Here is a 20,388-nt window from a genome sequence, read left to right on the forward strand (position 1 = left end):
TCTGTTTTTGTCCGTCATCGTCCGTCGTCTGTCGTCCGTCGTGCGGTGTGCGTCGTGCGTTAACATTTAAACATTTTCAGCTTCTTCTCTGAAACCACTGAACCAATTTCAACCAATTTTGGCATAGAGCATCTATGGGTGAAGGGGAACAAAAATTTTGAATTTCATGGTCCCTGCCCCCCTGGGGCCTGGGGGGTGGGGCAAAAACCACTAAAATTAGTGCAATCTTTAAAAACCTTCTTCTTTACTCCCGGACATCAAGCAGTCAAACTGTTGGTATGATTGTAATCAGCATTGAGTCCTCTACCAAAATTGTGAAATTCATGGCCCCAGGGTCAGGGGTTCTGGTGTTAGGGCAGGGCTCTATTGATTATATAGAGAAAATGCATTAATTCTTTGAAAATCTTCTTCTCTGCTCTTGGGAATTTAATAAACAAATTAAGTTCTTAGTTATGATGAGCAAAAGTGGCTCTACCAAAATTGTGAATTTTATGGCCCCAGGGTCTGGGGTTCTGGTGTTAGGGCAGGGCTCTATTGATTATATAGTGAAATGCATTATTTCTTTGAAAATCTTTTTTTCTGTTCCTGAGTATCAAATAAACTAATTAAGTACATAGTTATGATGAGCAAGAGTGTCTCTACATAAATTGTGAATTTTATGGCCCCAGGGTCAGGGGTTCTGGTGTTAGGGCGGGGCTCTATTGATTATATAGTGAAAATGCATTAAATCTTTGCAAATCTTCTTCCCTGCTCCTAGGTATTAAATAAACTAATTGAATAAAAAGTTATGATGAGCAAGAGTGCCTCTACCAAAATTGTGAAATTCATGGCTCCAGGGTCAGGGGTTCTGGTGTTAGGGCAGGGCTCTATTGATTATATAGTGAAAATGCATTAAATCTTTGAAAATCTTCTTCTCTGCTCCTAGGTATTAAATAAACTAACTATGTAAATAGTTATGATGAGCAAGAGTGCCTCTACCAAAATTGTGAAATTCATGGCCCCAGGGCCAGGGGTTCGGTGTTAGGGCGGGGCTCTATTGATTATATAGTGAAAATGCATGAAATATTTGAAAATCTTCTCTGCTCCTAGGTTTTAAATAAACTAATTAAGTACATAGTTATGTTCAGCAAGAGTGCCTCTACCAAAATTGTGAATTTTATGGCCCCAGGGTCGGGGTTCTGGTGTTAGGGCGGGGCACTTTAATGATTATATGGTGAAAATACAGTACATCTATGAAAATCTTTTTCTCTACTCCTGGGTAATAAGCAGATGAACTATTTACATAGTTATGAATTGGGCTCTTCTTCCAGAATTGTGAATTTCAAGGCCCCCTGGGTCAGGGATACCAAAATGGGGAGGGGGGGCTCTACTTATATACTGAAAATGAATTGTTTGAAATCTGATCCTTGGTATTAATCAAACATTTTTGATAAGCAAGTGTGCCTTTTCAAAAATTGTGCAATGTGTAGACCTAGGGTCAGGGGTTCATGTGTGGTAGGAGCACTCCTGATTATTGCTGAATATTACTGATTAGTTGACATACTTTTTTTGTTCCCCTACCCTGCTTATCGGTATTAAGTAAACAAACTTAACAATTGCTAAGTATAGTTATGATTAGCAATGGTGCCTCTTTCAAAATTGTGAATGCCATAGCATCTAGCTTAAAACATGAACCAAATTCAATCATTTGAAAGTTGTTGCATGATGCTCAGGTGACCTATAAGGCCCATGGGCCTCTTGTCTAGTTTTCTTACCAGAAAATGAAACTAATTTATAGTTGAACATAAAATTTTGTTTATATCTTAATGATTTTTCGAAAAGAAATATAATTTAAAGTTAAGATGCACACAATTTCAGTACATGTACTCTTTGAGGGGCAAATTTTGACGTAATTGGCTTTTATTAAACTTTGTTATTTATTTCTGTGAGAGTTACCTCTCTTATCAGACGGACAATGAACCTTAAACCTGTACGCTACGCCCTTCTGCTTTTTGCAAGTGTCGTAAGAGATCCCCTAGATTAGTAAATTAATGTTTAGCAATCATAAGCTATCTTTAGAATATTAGTACTAAGTATTCAACTTTCACTTACTACAACAAATTTTTGTCGACATAATCTAGCTTTTCGTCAACATATACAAAGGCAGGAGAGAATCCATTGAAGTTCTTCACCTCAGTCACAAAACCGCTGTCGTCCATTTCCAGAGGTTGAAACAAGATTTCTCTGACCAACTCCTCCCAGGATTTCCCACTGATCTTCTCTGCTACATAGGCGGCTAGAGTATACATGTAGTTACTGTACAGGAACTTAGTCCTGAAGGGCTCGCTAGGTTCCTGGTAGGGTAACATTCTGTTCAAAAAGAATAACATAAATGACTTTATTTATAATGATGAATTTTCCTTTAAATGGAATCGATTCTGTCCCACAAAAACGTTTTTGTCACAGTAATATGCTTTTTTGAGTAAGCAAAACAACATATCCCTCTCTTCCCCTTCTCTCTCCTCTATGTCTCTCTCTCTCCCCCTCTCTCTTTCTTTTTCTCTCTCTGGTTTTAAGACAAATGCAGACATACTCAATAAATTGCTGTCTTGTCAAGTTTTCCGGGAAGCCTACCAGGAGAGCACCAAAGTTGGAGGGCACGCCGACCTTGTGGGCCAGAAGATCCCGAAAGTTGACGTTCTTACTCAAGAGATCATTGGCAAGTCGAAACGATGGTCCCAGTATCTGGGCGATAGGTGTATCCCATGTGTAGCTGAAAGAGAGAAAATATCTTTTACACAAAGAGATCCATCACATCGGTGGGAATATTTTGTCCTATATGCAAAGGAATGTCCACCTAATGCATTATGAATAATTTGTTTTGTGTAATTGTGAATTATTTATGATGTTTCAATACTATTTTCAGTTTAACTGAGAAAATTTGCTATCAAGTTCAAATGTTAGACCAGTTGTAGAGTATACCCCAAAACAATAGATCAATATAAATTTGAACGGACATGCATCCCAATTTTTTTCAAACAAGTCAGCAACAGGAACTGATATGACCTTCATCTTTAAATTGACCTTGAATGTAAGTAAATGACCGTATACTTAGCTAGTCCGTAATAAGACTCAAATCCAGGTCAAGAGCAAGAAGCTATAATATGAGAAATACCGGTATATAAAGTTCTTTTGTAACTTCAAAGAAATGAACAAGAATAAATTCGTCGTATTGGCTTTATTGACCCTAAACCTTGAGGCATGACCTTGCTAGGGTCATGGTCATGATATCAGTGCATTTGTTGAGATGTCGGTTGAGACTCGGAACTCCACATTGACTGATTAATGAGATCTTTAGATTTTCGTGATTCCTAACGAAGTGATAAAGCTTTGGGTATTGTATCAGTTTTAGAAGTTAAAAGGAAAAAAGGTGTATCATGTGTAGTTAACGTTTTCTTGGCAAAAACTGACAGTGGTATTTCATTGTAATTATTTCTCGATTTGAGTTGCCGTTTTACTCGGTGGGTGATGACAGCTTCCCTCATGGTCTTCTCTAAATCGTTTGCATTACCAAGAATTCCAAAGATAAAAGTGTCAAAGAACGATTAACATTCTACAACCTCTAAAAAATAAGTTAAGGAAGCTTTCACTTTATACTGCATACTGAAGATTTCCAATCCCATGGAGTTAGCATAAAATAGGTATATGTAAATTTTCTGATTACAAAATTAGAGTGCCCCCCCTTTTTTTTTTACATTAAAACTGGAGTGGATAAAGTCAGTTTGTATATCTTAATATTTTCTCTAAGACTTAACAACAACAAAATATTCATAAACTATGCATTGACTTTAACACCCTTTGTCAAAGGGGTGATAAGTCTAGAAAGTACACCTCGGCCAAGGGTTTTGTCTGCACTGATACAAAATACATAAAAAAGCCAAACGGGCGCATGTCTTGTCATAACTCATCATATAACCACTGTTTACAATATAAAAGAGATATATAATCTCACGTGTTAATGATCCCAAACAGCTAGCAAGTGAATGCATTGTCTCAATAACAGTTTTATAGCTTTTTTTGCACAAAAAGGAAAGAAAGTAAAAAATATTTATTTAAAATCCAATATCATGTGCATTGCAAATGTCCCTAGCTTTGTTTTGTAATGTCAGAAAGTAATATACTGTGTTGTCGTTGTTTTTATGTCAGTTTTTTTTTCTTAACAAATTTGTTTAAATTAAAAAATATATATACAAAACTTACCTTTTGTGGTCACTGAGCAATGTGGCTATAACAGCACTAGTAAACGCTTTGGTAAGGGACCCTAAACAGAATTTGGTTTCGTTTTTAATTGGTTTAGTTTTCTCTACGTCATAATAACCAAAACCTTTCGTAAAAACGGTACTTCCATTCTCAACGATAGTAACTGTTCCTCCAGGAATCTTCTTACATATCACCAATTCATCCAAAAACTTAGAAAATCCATCAATCTGTTGGTCAGTTAGCGCTGATGCTGTTCCTAAAATCAAGAACATCGACAATAGTATAATTTCCGTACATATATGTTTTCCCATGTTGGTAATAAAAGTATGGAGGGATTGACAGTTTTTTTTTTCTTAGCACTGACGGAATCTAAAAGATAGCGCTAAAGAATCTGAACTCAAGGGATAAACGAATGATAGAGACATCGAAGAAAGATGATAGCAGAACTGAACATGTTCATGAATTATGATAAGTCAATTATTTGCACCTGAGTTACACGATTTAACTTTTAGCAGTAATGGAAGGGACCACAGTGGTTAAAACAAAAAGAGAAAACAAATCAAGTACCCCACTGAATGGCATATCACTGTCTGATCTTCACCGAAAATGTTATTATAGTGTTAGCTAAAAAATCTTAAATTGAGAAATGTGTTTCTTGTTTAAATAAACCCCTGAATACGCTTAGCAAGTCAGCAAGATCCACCCCCATTATTTCCAAAAATTACATCAAAATACCAGCACAAATTATTTTTTAAAAAGTATGCAATTTGAATTTTGAAGGTGCTGTAGAGGTAACAGCATGTGTATCGTATGATTCTTCTGGGCCGAATACAAGTTCGAAGAATAGCTTGATTAGTGTCGAGCCTTTCATGGTCATTGTCGTCGGAACCGGAGGGACTAGCCCCCCCCCCCCCCCTTCCACTTTTTTTTTTGCAAAGATAGACATAGTATATGCATTGAAAATTGGGGTTTACCTTTTTTTGTTGGTTTAGCCCCCCACTTTCACCCCCCCCCCTACCAATTTGCTTCCGACGCCCATGATGGTTATAGCTTTTAATCTTTTCGCTACCTGTTATGTCCTAAAGTGAGTAGAATCATCTAAATGTTAGATTTATTTGTCAGGTGACTCGTCACAATGTAAAGCTGCAATATCTATAATACACAAATTTCATTCCAAGATTCATTTATAGGTCAATTGAATTAGCCACCAACGGCTCTTTGTTTTCGTTCGTCTTCGTGCGTCGTCTATCGTAGAATAATATTTGGCATTTTTGAAATCAGCTTCTTCTCTGGAACCGCTGAACAAAAATTTTGGTATCTAGCATCAATAAGTAAATGGAAATAAAAATGTGTGATTTTCATGGTCCCTGGTCCCCCTCGAGGCTTAAGCATTCTTGAAAAAAATGTCTTTACTTTTGATCATCTTTGGCATTGAGACCTCAACCAAAAAGAGAAAAATTTACGTCATTGTCAGGAGTTCTAATGTTAGAGTGTGGTTATGATGAGCAAGAGTGTTTCTTCCATAATCATAAAATTCATGGCCCAAAACATCAAGATTTCCTTTGTTATGATGCACTCTTTGAATACTGTATTTTACGCTAAGGCATCATAGAGACAGCTGTGATATAATAATATTATACAGGAAAGTTTCTGAGTTGGTGCTTATTAGCAGACTGATATTTTGTGGTCATCGATCATCTTTTGTCTCCTGGTTGTTATTTTTATTTTGAGGTATAAATTGCAAGGTCATGTTATTATTTACCATTTTGTCATGTTGTAAATTTTGAATTTACCAGTTGGCAGTAAATAAAAAAACTTACAACATATGACATTGTTTAAATTCCCTGGATCCTTTGTACATGATGATATGATATTCAGGTGACTGTTGAAGCCCTCTGGTCCCTTGATAAAATTTGGATGATTTTCATACCCATTTATAAGAATCCATTCTCCGATTACTATAAATAGGTTTTCTATACTCCATGCATAGAAAAAAAGATCCCTAAGGGCTCATCCTAAACACCCATGAACTATGGAGTTTGGACAATTCTTTCATTTTTCTAGCTTGTCATTTAGATTTTTAGGGTAAGTCGACATTTTCTTCCATATCATATTCCCATTTCAAATCGATGCTAGGTGTCTGATATTTTTTATTTATTTAGCCTATTTTATTTTTTACATCGCACCAAAAATAAATTTCCAATTTTAAAATACAGTTGGTTATGTTTATTTTAGCCCTTTATTCGCTTTCTCTCGGTAGTTCAGAATTCATTTTTTTTTTAAAGTCTAAAATAGAAGAAAAAATAGTCGTTTTACTGAGTGAAATGTTTTAGTATAAAAAGTTTCTATCTTTTGGAAAAAGTGATATTTCTGCAAAACTTCTTGCACGTGCTTTAATTTTTTCATTAATTATGTTCGTACACATTCAAATAAATATAATATGGGTAAAGTAAGAAATAGTTGATAAGACATTTGCCAGCGTGCCGAAGGCTAGAAATAATAGATCCGCGCCGCAGGTGATAATCGTCTCTCGAAGCGTTTTCTGATAAAGACTATAAACTCTGCGAAGAACATGAAGAAAAGGGGCTTGGAGTGTCAGAATCTCAAAATGGCGGAGGAAATATTGGTTAGATTTGAAGGTAAGAAAAGTTTTGGAAAAGTGTTTATAAGTATCTGTGCATTGTTCAAAATGCAATGCTTCATAGTACGGGAAATGTGTCATAAATGTGTCGCCATTGTAATGTTTATTTTGCCCCAGGTATTCTCAGGTAAGTTCTACGAGATTTTGTGATCCAAAAGAAAAAAAGATAAACATAAAAATGGAGTAAATGTACAAACAAAGTTGAAAATAATTACAATTGATTTCTGCATTTTATAGTAGTGTACGATATAAATTCTTTGTTTATTTGGATTAAAGGGTAACGGAAAAGTCATAACTTTATTTGTTAAATCGGCAGTGATTGTTATTTTTTTCCATCACAAGGGGTGATCTCAAAATAGGAGAGACACTGTAAATGACTGCAACTGCAGGATGATTATAATTTTCTTTTAGGCTTTACTGCCTTTAGATCATGTTTCAGTGGGCCAGAGAAGTATAAATAACTTTGAGAAGGATAATTATTTATGTATGTTTAATTTCTTTGGATATTAAATTTGGCCTTTTGTTGTTGCTGCAAAATTTAAAGTTCATGCAATTTATATTAATTTTTCTGTAAAGGTTTATATTAATAGACTAAGGTATATAATACTAAATATATATACCGGTATATACAAAACATTTAATGAACTGTAATTTGACCATCAAAAGGCAAGTTTTAGTGTCAGAAATAGAAATAATCCTGTCTCTTGAAAGACAAAACTTGATACAAATTTCAGGTGAAAAACGATAAAAAGTAGATTGTTCAGGATTTGAAGGAAAAAGCTATTAAAACATGTACAACGAACCTGTAATTTTTCATTGCAACTTTTCCTTTTACTCGATCCTTACTCAGAAATGCTTATAAGTACATGTACCTCCTGCACACTATTTCTTAACTTATATATAATTCTAGTATTTTCTATAAATTGAAAAGTAAACGGTAGGGAGATTCAAAGTCTGAATTTATATATTAGAATATATATCCTGTGATTGTAGGCATTGAGTGTAGAAAGAGATATATCAAAAGAGAATGGCAAGAATTACTCCCCTTTCCAGATACATTGTAATGTATATAGAATACATCGATAAGCAGATTTTTTCAGTTCTACAGAGACTAATTATCCACTTGAGATTATTAGTATATAGACTTATAGTCTGATTTCTTGTTTATAAAGAACAAAGCATGCAGAAAGGCAGTAGCCCCCCCCCCCCCCAAAAAAAAAAAAAAAAGAAAAGCCCAACCCACCTCCTCCCACAGGCAATGATACGTTTTAAACCCTTGTCTTCATTGATAAAAATATCATAATACATGTGCAATAATTGGAATATTTAATTTTAAGAGACAGATACGTAGTCACAGCTTTGAATATTGTAGAAGATAATATTGGATCAAGTTTAATCGGCTTGTAAAATTTTTACTTGATTTTTTTTGTGGACATCTCCTGTTAAGTTTTTCACTCTTATTGGGACCACCACTTGCCAATGGAGGGTTACAAATTTAGACTTAATCAAAAGTCTCATCTGAAGTACAGCTTTCCACATTCTGCAGTGGGATTTGAACCCGTTACGCAAGAGTCAAGTCCTTACTCCACCACTCTGTAGCAAAAACTCTAACCACTGGGCCACATGGGTGACTGACTTAATACAGTTAAACTTGTCTCTGAATACACTGTTACACAACATCTGAGTTGGACAAGTTTTACTTTAGAAGATGTCATGGTGAAAAATTCAGTAAAATCTGGTGGAGGAACTTTTTTTGCAATGGTTTTTAGCAGGATGGTTTATTAACACTTTCTTGTAACAGGCATTGGAGTGTGTTTTGAAACACTCTTCTTAAAGAGATGGAAAATTATTTATAAGTCTTAGTCACACTTCGGATATTCTTTCATCCTAACTGTGACCAAATATCGCTTTTATGCAAAAAGTGATTGACAGTATTTTGTTGAAAAAATGTACTAAATTGAATTTTACAAATTGAATGTAGAGAGGAATGAGAAATGTAAAAAGAAAAGGCAACTGAAATTCAATTTTAAAAACAATCCCATTCCTTAGGTATGTCAAAATTTAGTAACCCATTGACCTGGGATTGTGAACTTGTACCCATAATTTCAGTACGAGTAAGGAATTCAGTTCAGTAGAACCAGCACTCGTCTGGTATTTATATGAATTTTACAATGTTGACTTTCTGAATTGTCATTTTTGTAAACCTTGTGGTCTCTGCCATAGGCAGTGGTTACCGAAATATTACTTGAAGTCAAAGAACACAGGAATTGGAAATTAAATAAACATGTATGCTTTGCCCCCTTGAAAAAACAGATGTTAAATGGTTTTAAAATCATCTCGGATTGTCTGAAGATTCATCATGTTCATATTTTAAATATTATTTTATCCTTAGAATCTTCTTTTGTGTGATCAATTCTATGGACTAGAGTTTGCCTTTGATGTCCGTTGAAAATAAATACAGACAACATTTAGTCTAAATATCAATATACCAATACATGACTTAGGTTTGTAGGATATACAACCAACTAAGCCTATCACTAAATAATATTGTTTTGGTAAAAAGGACATTAGATTACATTGAAGGATGAATTTTAAATTTTATTTTTATTCAAGAATATTTGTTTGACATCTTTGACATCTGTGATTTTTTAATGTCTGCCCTTACCAAAGTAAAATTATTGCAGCAATATTGCTGCTATATTGCGGCAACATTGCGGCAACACATTTTTGTCACCAGAAACAAGCTTTTTGGGTTAGTGAAATATCACCGCTAGCGGCAACAACTTCTGGTGACATTCCGGCAATACTGTGAGAAAAAATGAAATATCACCGCTAGCTGCAACAACTTCCGGTGACATTCTGGCAATACTGCCAGAAAAAACTTTCTGGCAACATCTAGGATTACCCATGAACCATTTGTTGAGCATGCTCAGTCATTTACTTCCTCTTTTTAAATAAAGTGGAGGGAATTCAAAGGCAAGCATGTTTTGCTTCATTACTGACTTGTATCAAGTTGATTAGAGTTGTTAATTGTGTACAGTGGGATTAGTCAAGATGAGTAGTAAGACTGCATTATGTGGACTGACTAGAAAAAAGAATTTAAGCAGAATTATAGGAATGTGTATACTCTAGCTGTTTCCATATCATCAGACTTGGTGAGTCAAAACCAATATTCTTTTTGAGATGTCAATGATTCAATGGAGATAAAAATTGGAAAAATTATATGTGTTTCAATTAGTGCTTGTGATGCATGCATACTAGACTTGTATGTCTATATATCCTAGAGTAGCAGGAAAAGATGAATTAAAGCATGTTATTTGAAAATAAATGCAGAGTTGCTGGACATTTTCACAGTGGCATATTAATATTGTTTCTATAAACATTTTTATACCTGTCTGGATCGGGGGTACATATTGTTTTTGTCCTGTCTGTCTGTTTGTAAACTTGAACCTTCACCATTACTTTTGAACCAATGAGAGATAAAGATTTCATATTTGGTATGTCTACTCCACTAATTATGTTCTTTCAAATGACATCAAGGTCAATGACCTTGTGACCTTGACTGTGACCTATATGATAAAAATAGCTTTTTCGAATATTCGTCATAACTTAAAATTAATGAAAGATAGAGACTTTATATTTAGTATGCATAATTCACTAATTAAGCTTTTTCAAAAAACACCTGAAGCTGAATGACCTTGAGACCTTGGCTGTGACCCACATCCTTAAAATAGATTTTTTGAATCTTGGACATAAATCTTGAGCAATAAAAGATAGAGAACTTGTATTATGTATACACCCTTCATTAATTAACCTCTTTCAAATAACACCAAGGTCAATGACCTTGGGACCTTGACTGTGACCATATACTTAAAATAGATTTTTTGAAACTTCGACATAACTTTTGAGTCATAAAAAAGATGGAGAATTCATATTTGATATGCACCCTTCACTAATTAAACTCTTTCAAGTAACACCAAGGTCAATGACAATTTGACCTTTACTGTGACCCCTATGCTAGAAATAGCCATTTTGATCCTCTGCAATAAATTTTGAACTATAAGAGATAGAGACTTCATATTTAGTATGCATACTCCACTTCAATTAAGTTCTTTCAAATGACACCAAGATCAATGATCTTGTGACCTTGACTGTGACCCATATGCTATAAATAGCTTTTTCAAACTTTATTGCCACAAGGCGCACAGTGTTTCACAAACATATCTTGATTTTCATTATGATGATCAATATAATTTTCTATCTGTTCAAAGAATAGCAGAAGTAGCTATTTCTTATTGACCCTGTGGCTTGCTATTGTTTAAATTGTTATATTCCTCAGCACAGTTTGTTAATTGTTAGATTGATAGATCATTATTTCCATTAAATACCAATTAATATCTTAACTTACATACGAAAAACGATATAGCCGCAATATTGTGGCAATAATGCCGGAAGATGTTGGCAGAAGATCAATATTTTGGTCATGATTTGCAGCAATATTGCCGCAACCCTTTTCTGGCAATATTGCCGCAAAACTAATTAACATACGAAAAACGATATAGCCGCAATATTGCGGCAATAATGCCGGAAGATGTTGCCAGAAGATCAATATTTGGGTCATGATTTGCAGCAATATTGCCGCAACCCCTTTCTGGCAATATTGCCGCAAAACTAATTTACATACGAAAAACGATATAGCCGCAATATTGCGGCAATGTATTGCCAGAATGTTGCTGCAATATTGCGGCAATAAAGCCAGAAGATGTTGCCAGAAGGTCAATATTTTGGTAAGGGTGACAATAATCTTAGTTGTTCAAAGGACAATTTTTAAAATCAATCTGTTTGTGTAGCCATTGACACAAATGACTTCTGGGGTCAGTATAAAGAAGTTAGTTTACAGAGTATTTGGAAACCTTTAATTAGGGATATCTTAATGAATTCCCCAAACATTCTCTCATTTCTTTTACAAGGTACCATTTGGCATTCCAGTAGCTACCTAATCATTACACCAAAAGGCTTCGAAATCTGTAACAGTATTTGAGACCAATTAATGGATTTAACCAAGTCTTGCTCAATATTTTGTCCATGTGGGGGTAATGCTTGATAAATCAAAAGGCAACAAACCAGTTTATCTTAATCGAGACCCTCCACTTAGGTGTAGGTAAAGTAAAGAACTGCGGACACAATCTCGGAGACCAGCGCTAAGGAATAAGAATACAAGTATGCGTTGTTGAGCCCCATTTCAGAAGATATATATGCAAGAGGGGGAGGGAAATCCAAACGAAGACAGGTTGGACTTTTTTCTGTGCTTTTTTTTCCTCTTTTCACTGGAAGCTTTTAGCTAGTGTTAATGATTCTTTATCGATACATAACGGGAATGCATAATGGCAATTTCACTTGGAATCTCCAGTTCAAGGCGAAAATCACTCTGTGATCTCCAGATGGCAAATAGATCATAATTTGTGTGTTTATCATGTGCAGGAAGCCGGCCTAACAAGAGGAAGCCAGAGAATCACGTTTTGCCAATTTCTAAGAAGCTTTTGAATGTTGGAGAGTATGAAAAATATTTACCTACAGCCCTAAGTTATTTTTTGTGATGTGCTTGGACTTATTGATATTGGGAAAAAATCTTCATTATTTAGTAGCCTTTTTTGAAAAAAAAATGCTTATATTGACAGATAGCTAGGCCTCCTCTTCTCTTTGAAAAATTGATTAAAATAAAATTAAAAGAAAGAAATTAACCTTGCACATTGGAAACTAAAACTTTTGGTATATTTGACTGTTTACCTTAAGGCTTTATTTAACCCCCTTAACATTATGTGCCAGTACATTGTAACAGTACATTTTTATGGTGACAATCATTGATTTCCCCCATGGACCCATGAAACACCTGTTTGGAGATTTTAATAACAAAATACAGCTGAATTAGGGACATACTGATATATTGCCCCATGAATTTTGTGAGCATTGTAATACACTGTGCACTTTTTATTAGAAAAGAGATTTATCCTCGTAAAAACTTTTTTTCACACTTGTCACTTTGTATAGCTTTCTAATAGATCTGCAGCTAGAACTTGTAAAATTAAAGTCTGTGTTTTAATATATGTTTACAAAGATATCAAGGGGGTGGGGGCTAACTTGTTTCTCATTTTTCACGTAATGGCAGTCCTCTGTTGTACATAGACCCCCTAACCATCTATTTATGTGAGAGGTAATCAAATCAATACATCGTACTCCTCTCAAAAATATTTAAATTTCGTGGGGAATTCATGGAATGCATTTCCTATCACATCTCTGGAAAACTTGAGTTTTCCCTCGTATTCCATCCCATTAATTGGCAATAAACAGATGAAGAAGTTAATTGGAGTTTATACAGCTATGGACACAGTTTTCCCTCGTATATTGACAAGTTTTAATTTTAAAGTGCAAACACGTTTTACTTTTAAGTGATAGAGAGATAACTTACCTGAATGGGATTGGGTTACGTAACACTAAATTGTCTTGAATTTTTATTAATGTCTGATTGTCTGAAGGTTACCTTTACAGGTATTCAGGTAAATATTCAGGTGTGTTATGTGTACATGTACACAATACCTGGAATAGATATCATGACAGGCTTTAACACCACAATAAGAAAAGCATTTCAAACAATATGTGTAAAAAGTTGAACACATATTTCAAAATATTTATTCTCATAATATTTAAGCATGTTTATTCAATTTAAATGTTGGAAAGTGTTATTAACCTCTTTATCTTTTTGGTTAGGATTAAATGAATCATGTGAAGATTTAATGATAAATCATGCATAAATGTCTTTATTTTTTTTCTCTCCTTACAGATTGCTGTGCTTAAGGCTGTGGAAAATATGGAATTATTTGTGGTTTTAACACATGGTATTTACTGATGATGAATCTGTAACTTCACCTAATCCAAATTTTCTCTCAATCCGTCTTTGCTGTGTTGGGAGAAAGGGTGTAAAAGGCCGGCTCTTGCCCATTGCATTGAAGTGTTTTGGCATTGTTATCACAATTAAGGAATGTGATCTGGAAGGGATTTGTGATAGGAAGCAATGTAATAAAAATGATAAAAGTGAGAATTGATCATTCATGGATTGATTAAAACGGGGTAAGTATGGAAAGAGATGATTCAGAGGAAACTGAACCCACCCAAACAGTGCCCCCTAGTGGCGGTACACAGGACGATGTGGTCACTAGTCCGGTACAGTTGAATGTGGAATTAAGTGAGGAGGACACACAGAAAAATGGGCTGAATACAACACTATCTCCAAAAATTGCTAGACCAAAGCTTCCAGATTTCAAAGAAAATGGACAAATTCGATCTGGTCTGCATGGGAGGGCTAAAACCGACCCAGGCCAGGGAAGTCATATTAAAGCTATTATTGATCGCACGGTAGAGGACATAAAGGAATTAAACCAGGTAGATTTCACAAAAACATTTGGACGTCCGAAAAAATTTCCAAAACCGTTTGCCCCAAAGTCTCAGTCTACGCATACTTCACCTAGAGCATCTCCTACACCTAGTGAGGATACCGGCCCCTCCCCCCTCAACAGAAATCGAAGTCGTAGTCTGAGGGTCCTGACAGACATTTTGAAGGGGGGTAGGGGTGGAAGTTCTGAATATAGAATAGGAAACATTCCTCGGAAAAGTGTTGATGACAGTACTTCAAAGTCGATAAGTGATAGTCAGTTATTACCTCGTAAACCTTCATCAGTGAAAGAGGAAGATAGAAGGTCAATATCAGATGGACAATTGCAAGCAAACAGAGATGAGAGTAAAAGTGAGAATTCAAACAGTTCGGGGACTCCAGACAGTGGTGCGACAGATAGCGGGCACGAAAAGGCGAGCTCGGGCACGCCAGAACTCCCATCACCTGTGGAGGACTCTAAAGCCCTCATTAAACGTCGTAATGATATGGCCAAGTTCAGGAGGGCCAAGAGTGAAGCTCGGAAAGTGAACATTTCAGACGATGAAGGTGTTGGAATATCTGACCAAGACTTGTCTCAAAGTAGTACCACATACAAACCTCACTCAATAGATACAAATTCAAAATTTTTCACGTTATGGAAAATTGGAGCCCCAAAACGGAGAACTGGTTTAGCGGATATTGTGAAAAGAGTGCAATCCACACATTGTAGGAGTGCTGATGATTCTCATGGAGAAAATATTCTACCCGGGATATGGAAATTACCCCGAGTAGAACTTAAACCCATCCAAGGTGTTCGGAAATCATCTAGTCTTCGTCATGTGACACACCCACCTCAATCAAAAACCACATTCCGAGAACCACTGGGAGCCATGGATTCCAATGGATTCGGAATGTTGGCCAAAACTCCAGAACATGAAGAACTGCCTCCTTTTCCCGGGGACTTAGAGTCTAAAACTAGTGACCTGTCTCTCACTGATAGCCAAGCGTTTCAGAGTGAAAGCGGAGATGAAGCATTTCGGGCATTGGAAGAGGATGAAATTTCAGAGACTCAGAGCAATGTGGATGACGATAAACCAACCGAGAAAAGAAAATTGCTGAAACCCAAATCTAAAAGTGACCCAAGTGGTGACAAGTGTAAAGATATGTCTCCAGTGTGTCAAATGACCTCTTCTCATAGTTCACCCCATCTGTCCAAGAGTAGTGAAATAGAGCTGGAAGATATGGAAGATGATGGAGGTGATAAAACTAACAAGGACCTGTCCTTGAGTCTTCCCTGTAGTGCTCTTACCCCCTCCAGCTCGTTCGATGATGGACCTCTTCATTTTGAAGTCCCAGAGGACAGTGTGTCGAGTCAGCGCTCGGATGGGGCTTTGACTCCAGAACTCGACCAGTCCCAGGACTTGGGGCGATTTACCTCTGTGTTTGTCAAAGAAATCGCCCCACCACCCAAAGAAAACAATGAATCCAACATCACAGACAAAAATTCTCTGGGTATTCCCTATCAGATTAAAAAGAATATCGGTCGAAGTGTCAGTTCTGCTAGTGTCCTTCAGAGAGAGAGGAAATTTCCCAGTGTTACCAAAGATGAACCCCGGAAACACAGTCTGTCACAAGAAGAGGCCGTCAAGGAGACCAAAAATGAGTTAGTTCCCCTGGCCGACTCCCAGTCCCAGTCTACTAGCATGCCAGCTCTGGCCAAAAAACCTAGCAAGGTAAAACATTTTGCTTTTGAAATCTATGTCAATCCTAACTTCTTTTTCAGTTCCTTGATGCATTCAAACCTTGCTTTGTTAAATGAAACATATGATTGAAAATTTCAACATTAGATTTAGGAAGTTGGAGAGTGGGAATCAACCTGATTGCTGAAAACTTTTTGTCAAATAATTTTTAGGTTTGGCAGCTCTTTAGTCACTATGAAGGAGTCTTGTTTTGTATTGTTTAGAAATAAGATAGAAATACAGAAATGATTGAATTTTTTGACATCCCCCTCCTTCTCTAAGTTTGTATTAAAAGATTTCTTTGTAGTATGACAATGAGTCTGGATACAGGAATGAATGATATTTCAACTATGCAGAACAAATTGTGTAAGAATGTACAAATCGCAAATTAATTGCCTCAATAGATTGAATTGTGCACACTTTGGTAAACAAAGAGGAAGAATTTAGCAGAGTGCTGAGAAAAAGACCTCTCTCTCTCTCTCTCTCTTTCCTCTCTGCACCACATTTCTCTGATGTAACTCAGATGTGGTGGTTTATTTTTAGCCCCAGAGATAAAAAGGAAGGGCTCTATAGATACTCTCTAAATTTAATGCTGTAATGCTGCTTTGCAAGTTTGTACACGGAGTTTGCATCTGTGAGGGATTTTTTTCCTTGGCAGAAAAGCCAGGCCGTTTATTTAGCTTTTGTTTTATTGCAGTTCTCTGGCATAAGTGCATTTCCCTTATGTTTGAGCATTCGACACTTGGGAAAGACTTTTGACCTTGCTAGTGTGTCTGTCATTATGAGTAATATGTGCCGTGATTGTCATGAAACCCAGCAATCATAAGGTCATTACAAGAACAAATGCACTCTACAGTGTACAGCAGTATCTCATATTGCCATTATGTCTGCTGTAGTGTGGAGAGTGTAACATTTGGCAGATAGTCTATTATTTTTACTTCAAGAAAAAATATAGTAGGGGGATAGTTACTGATTTTAGGTGATAAGCATTTGTCAGATTTTTTAAAAATGAACAAATGTGTTTATGAAACACTGATGCCCCCTGTACGGCAGCTTATTGCAAGGATACAAGTTTCTCAAATGAAAGTCCAACTCTAAGGTCAAGGCCAAAAGATCAAAATTGTTGGTATCTAAAGGAAGGCCATGTCACAAGGAATGAACTTGTGAAATATTATAACCTTAGTACTAACTGTTCAATAATTATGGCCAAGGTAAAAAAAAATTCAAAAGTTGGTTAAACTCTAAGGTCAAAAGCTCAAAAATATGTATACCCTTTGAAAGGTCTTGTAACAATGAATACAATTGTGAAGTATGAAAGCCTTAGCACCATTTGTTCAAAAGTTACAATCAAGGTTTTAAAGTTTGAATTATTTTTATTAAAGTGGATCAAACTTCAAGGTCAAGAGGTCAAATTTAGTGGTACCCTAAAGTGGTCTTGTCACAAGGAATACAACTGTGAAATATGAAAGTTATAAACCCATACATTCAAAAAATATGGGCAAAGTTAAAGTTTGTGTGGACAAACACACAAATATTGTTTAAATCAAACAGATAGACAGACAAACAAACAGGACAAAAACTATATACCCCACCCCCAACCTTCAATTAAGGGGGCATAAAAAAATTCAAACATTTCATGAAAAAATGCCAAAATAGCTTTGTGTACATAAAACCACATAGACACTACAGAGTAGGTTTTTACATGTATATCACACCTGACTAGAAAATTTTACAACAGGTTGATTGAATATGAAACTTATTATGCATTGTAAATCAATCATAATTTATACGATCATCTATCTTTTGTCTGCCCGATGTTTTGGCCATTTGTTCTGTATATTTAGTGTTTAGCCGATCTGTTTAGGTAAATATTATACATGTAAAATGACAGGGTTAAGTTCCTCTAATGAGGGTGTTTTGCTTGTTCTCTTGGCATATTGACACATAATTCCTTACTCCTCATGCATTAAGAAACATTTTTCACATACAAAACATGAGCTGATTTCATAGTTGACAAATTTTCATTCATAGGATACTAGGGTACCTGAAAGATTATAAAAATCCTACCCCCTCAGTATATATAATGGTAAGCTAGCTTCTTTCATCTGTAGTGATGAAAACAAAATTTTTTTTAAAGGTCTGGTGAAATAGATATTAAGCTCTTTACACACACAAGCTGTTGTCCAAAAAGTCTATCTTATATTGTTAAAGAATAGGACAGAATTCCATTCAGATGCAGTGTTCGTATTAAGTATACAATGCTGGTTTTCCTAAATTGTTTGTAAATTGTGAGGATCTTGTGTATCCAGAATGAAGTAGTTTTTAGGAGAAGGTGATTGCGGAGAATTACATTCATTTAAATGGAGAAAATGGTGGAGATCTTGTCTGATTTAGGATTTTCTGAACCTGAGTTGGAGTTTTTAGATGAGACCTCAGACTTGGTGAGAAACAAGTCTCCATTCAAAGTATAATTTCTTCTCTAGGTTTTATTTTCATATTCTTAGAAGCAAGTTGCCATTCAAAGTACGATTTCTTCTCCGTAGGTGTATTTTATTATTTCAAATTTGGTTTTGATGTTGTTTACCTTTTGTATTCTATTGAATGTTTCATTTTTCTACAACATGAAAATGAAAAGAACTATTTTGCAGAGTTTGATCTGAATACCAGTTCTCTCATAAATTCAATATGTACCAGTTCATTTAACTCAATAACTGGGGAGTTACATCATGTTAGTGTATTCAGTTGTTTAAATGTACAACTTCAAATATTGGGGTGTTTACCCAGTAACACTTTTATCAGAAATTCAAACATGATTGGGTCCCCTCTTAACACCTCAGAAAGTATGAAGATGATATCTGTTATTTGCTGGGTTGCAGGGTTATCTAACTTTGGAGCTGAAAAGGTGTTACAAGGCTGAAGAGTTATCTCCCTTTTCCATGGAGGCAGACATTTATTCTGGGAATTCTGTATTAGTACATAGGAAAAGGGCACATTATCACATTATTTTAGGCTGATGATACATTTAAAGTACACTACACTTCATATTTCAGGGTTTGGTTTACAGTTTGAAACTATTGATAGCTTGAAGCATTTATGATAGGTTTGTTGCATCTGTATTTTGTTATATGGTTCTAAAACTTTTTGTTCTTGGAGAGGTTTTGTACTTTTATCATAGAAACCAGAAGTTCAGAGTGTGCTGCTTCAAGGAAAGTCATTTCTTTTATTTTCAACAAGGACAAAATCCAAAAAGTATCATTAATTGAGCATGGAAAAGTTCATATGTCTTGGTATAATTCTACCATGGTACATGTATAAAGAAAGTAGACATCCCACAAAGGGTTAGCAAAAACTTTGCAATACACATCTGTTTTCATATATTTCCCTCCCAATATTAGATGAAGATTTTTACAGCCGTCATTTCCTTCTTCAATGAGGCAGATACCTGTTTGAGGAAGATGCTTTATAACCTTTAATTAAGGACAGGTGGGGGAGTGAAAATTACCGCATCTCATTACCGGTTTTGATCACCTCACAAGAAAGCTATTTGATCAATTTGGGGAATGCTGATGGTACACTTTTATCGAATACTGAGTTTTTCTGTGTTGGAAGTTTAATGATTTATAATGAAAAGCATGAGTGCTCATTCCTTTGAAAATCTTCTTATTCATCCTGGTGTTTAGAAGGAGGGTAGAGAATGAAGCCTGTGTAAAACGTTTCTGCAGCTGCTCTTTCATGCACATTTTTGTCTGAAGTTTTGTTTATTGGGCCCACAGTATATATATCTCATATCCCTTTATGTCTTTTATATCATTCACATGTTTCTTTGAGTAAGTTTTCCTTACTGGTTGGACTTGGCTTTTTAAGTTGGTTTGTCTCATTGATTGGACATCTCACTCAGGTTGGAATTGTGTCTTTGAGTTAGCACTTCCCTCTGCTTGGGCTCATTTCCTTGAGATAGCTTGGACTTAAAATTGTCTCTTTGTGTTAGCTTGTCTACTTTTGTTTGTTTGTTTGGCTTCCCACATTTGTCTTTGTCTCAGTTGCTTTTTTTTATAGTCTCAAAAGTTATTTGGTTATCAGAGTTTTTTTGTCTCAGAGAATTTATGTGGCTCTCAGTTTGTTTGATTTTAAGAGTTTGTTTGGTTCCGAGAGTTTGTTTGGTTCTCAGACTTTGTTTGGCTGACCCATAGTTTGCTTGGTTCTCAGACTTTGTTTGGCTGACCCATAGTTTGCTTGGTTCTCAGACTTTGTTTGGCTGACCCATAGTTTGCTTGGTTCTCAGACTTTGTTTGGTTCTCAAACTTTGTTTGGCTGACCCAGAGTTTGCTTGGTTCTCAGACTTT

At 35.6% G+C, this 20,388-nt stretch overlaps 2 protein-coding genes across 2 annotated transcripts in view; one reads left to right on the forward strand and one right to left on the reverse strand.

Annotated features, from left to right (window-relative positions):
• Nucleotides 1-4,662, reverse strand: part of LOC134265473 (uncharacterized) — a 6,119-nt gene extending 1,457 nt beyond the window's left edge. Inside the window, exons 1-3 of the mRNA XM_062747678.1 lie at nucleotides 4,240-4,662; nucleotides 2,573-2,752; nucleotides 2,092-2,349 (exon numbers count right to left, since the gene is read on the reverse strand). Of these exons, the coding sequence (XP_062603662.1) occupies nucleotides 2,092-2,349; nucleotides 2,573-2,752; nucleotides 4,240-4,550 (749 nt within the window). The 5' untranslated portion in view covers nucleotides 4,551-4,662. The remainder of the gene's footprint in view (nucleotides 1-2,091; nucleotides 2,350-2,572; nucleotides 2,753-4,239) is intronic.
• A 2,122-nt stretch (nucleotides 4,663-6,784) lies between these two features.
• LOC134265474 (rho guanine nucleotide exchange factor 17-like) overlaps nucleotides 6,785-20,388 on the forward strand; it is a 36,552-nt gene continuing 22,948 nt past the window's right edge. The window contains exons 1-2 of the mRNA XM_062747679.1: nucleotides 6,785-6,878; nucleotides 13,719-16,039. Of these exons, the coding sequence (XP_062603663.1) occupies nucleotides 14,012-16,039 (2,028 nt within the window). The 5' untranslated portion in view covers nucleotides 6,785-6,878; nucleotides 13,719-14,011. The remainder of the gene's footprint in view (nucleotides 6,879-13,718; nucleotides 16,040-20,388) is intronic.

The sequence above is a fragment of the Saccostrea cucullata genome, unplaced genomic scaffold (assembly GCF_032062105.1).
Source record: "Saccostrea cucullata isolate Sc308-1 unplaced genomic scaffold, CSIRO_AGI_Scuc_v1 ctg569, whole genome shotgun sequence".
Taxonomy (NCBI): domain Eukaryota; kingdom Metazoa; phylum Mollusca; class Bivalvia; order Ostreida; family Ostreidae; genus Saccostrea; species Saccostrea cuccullata.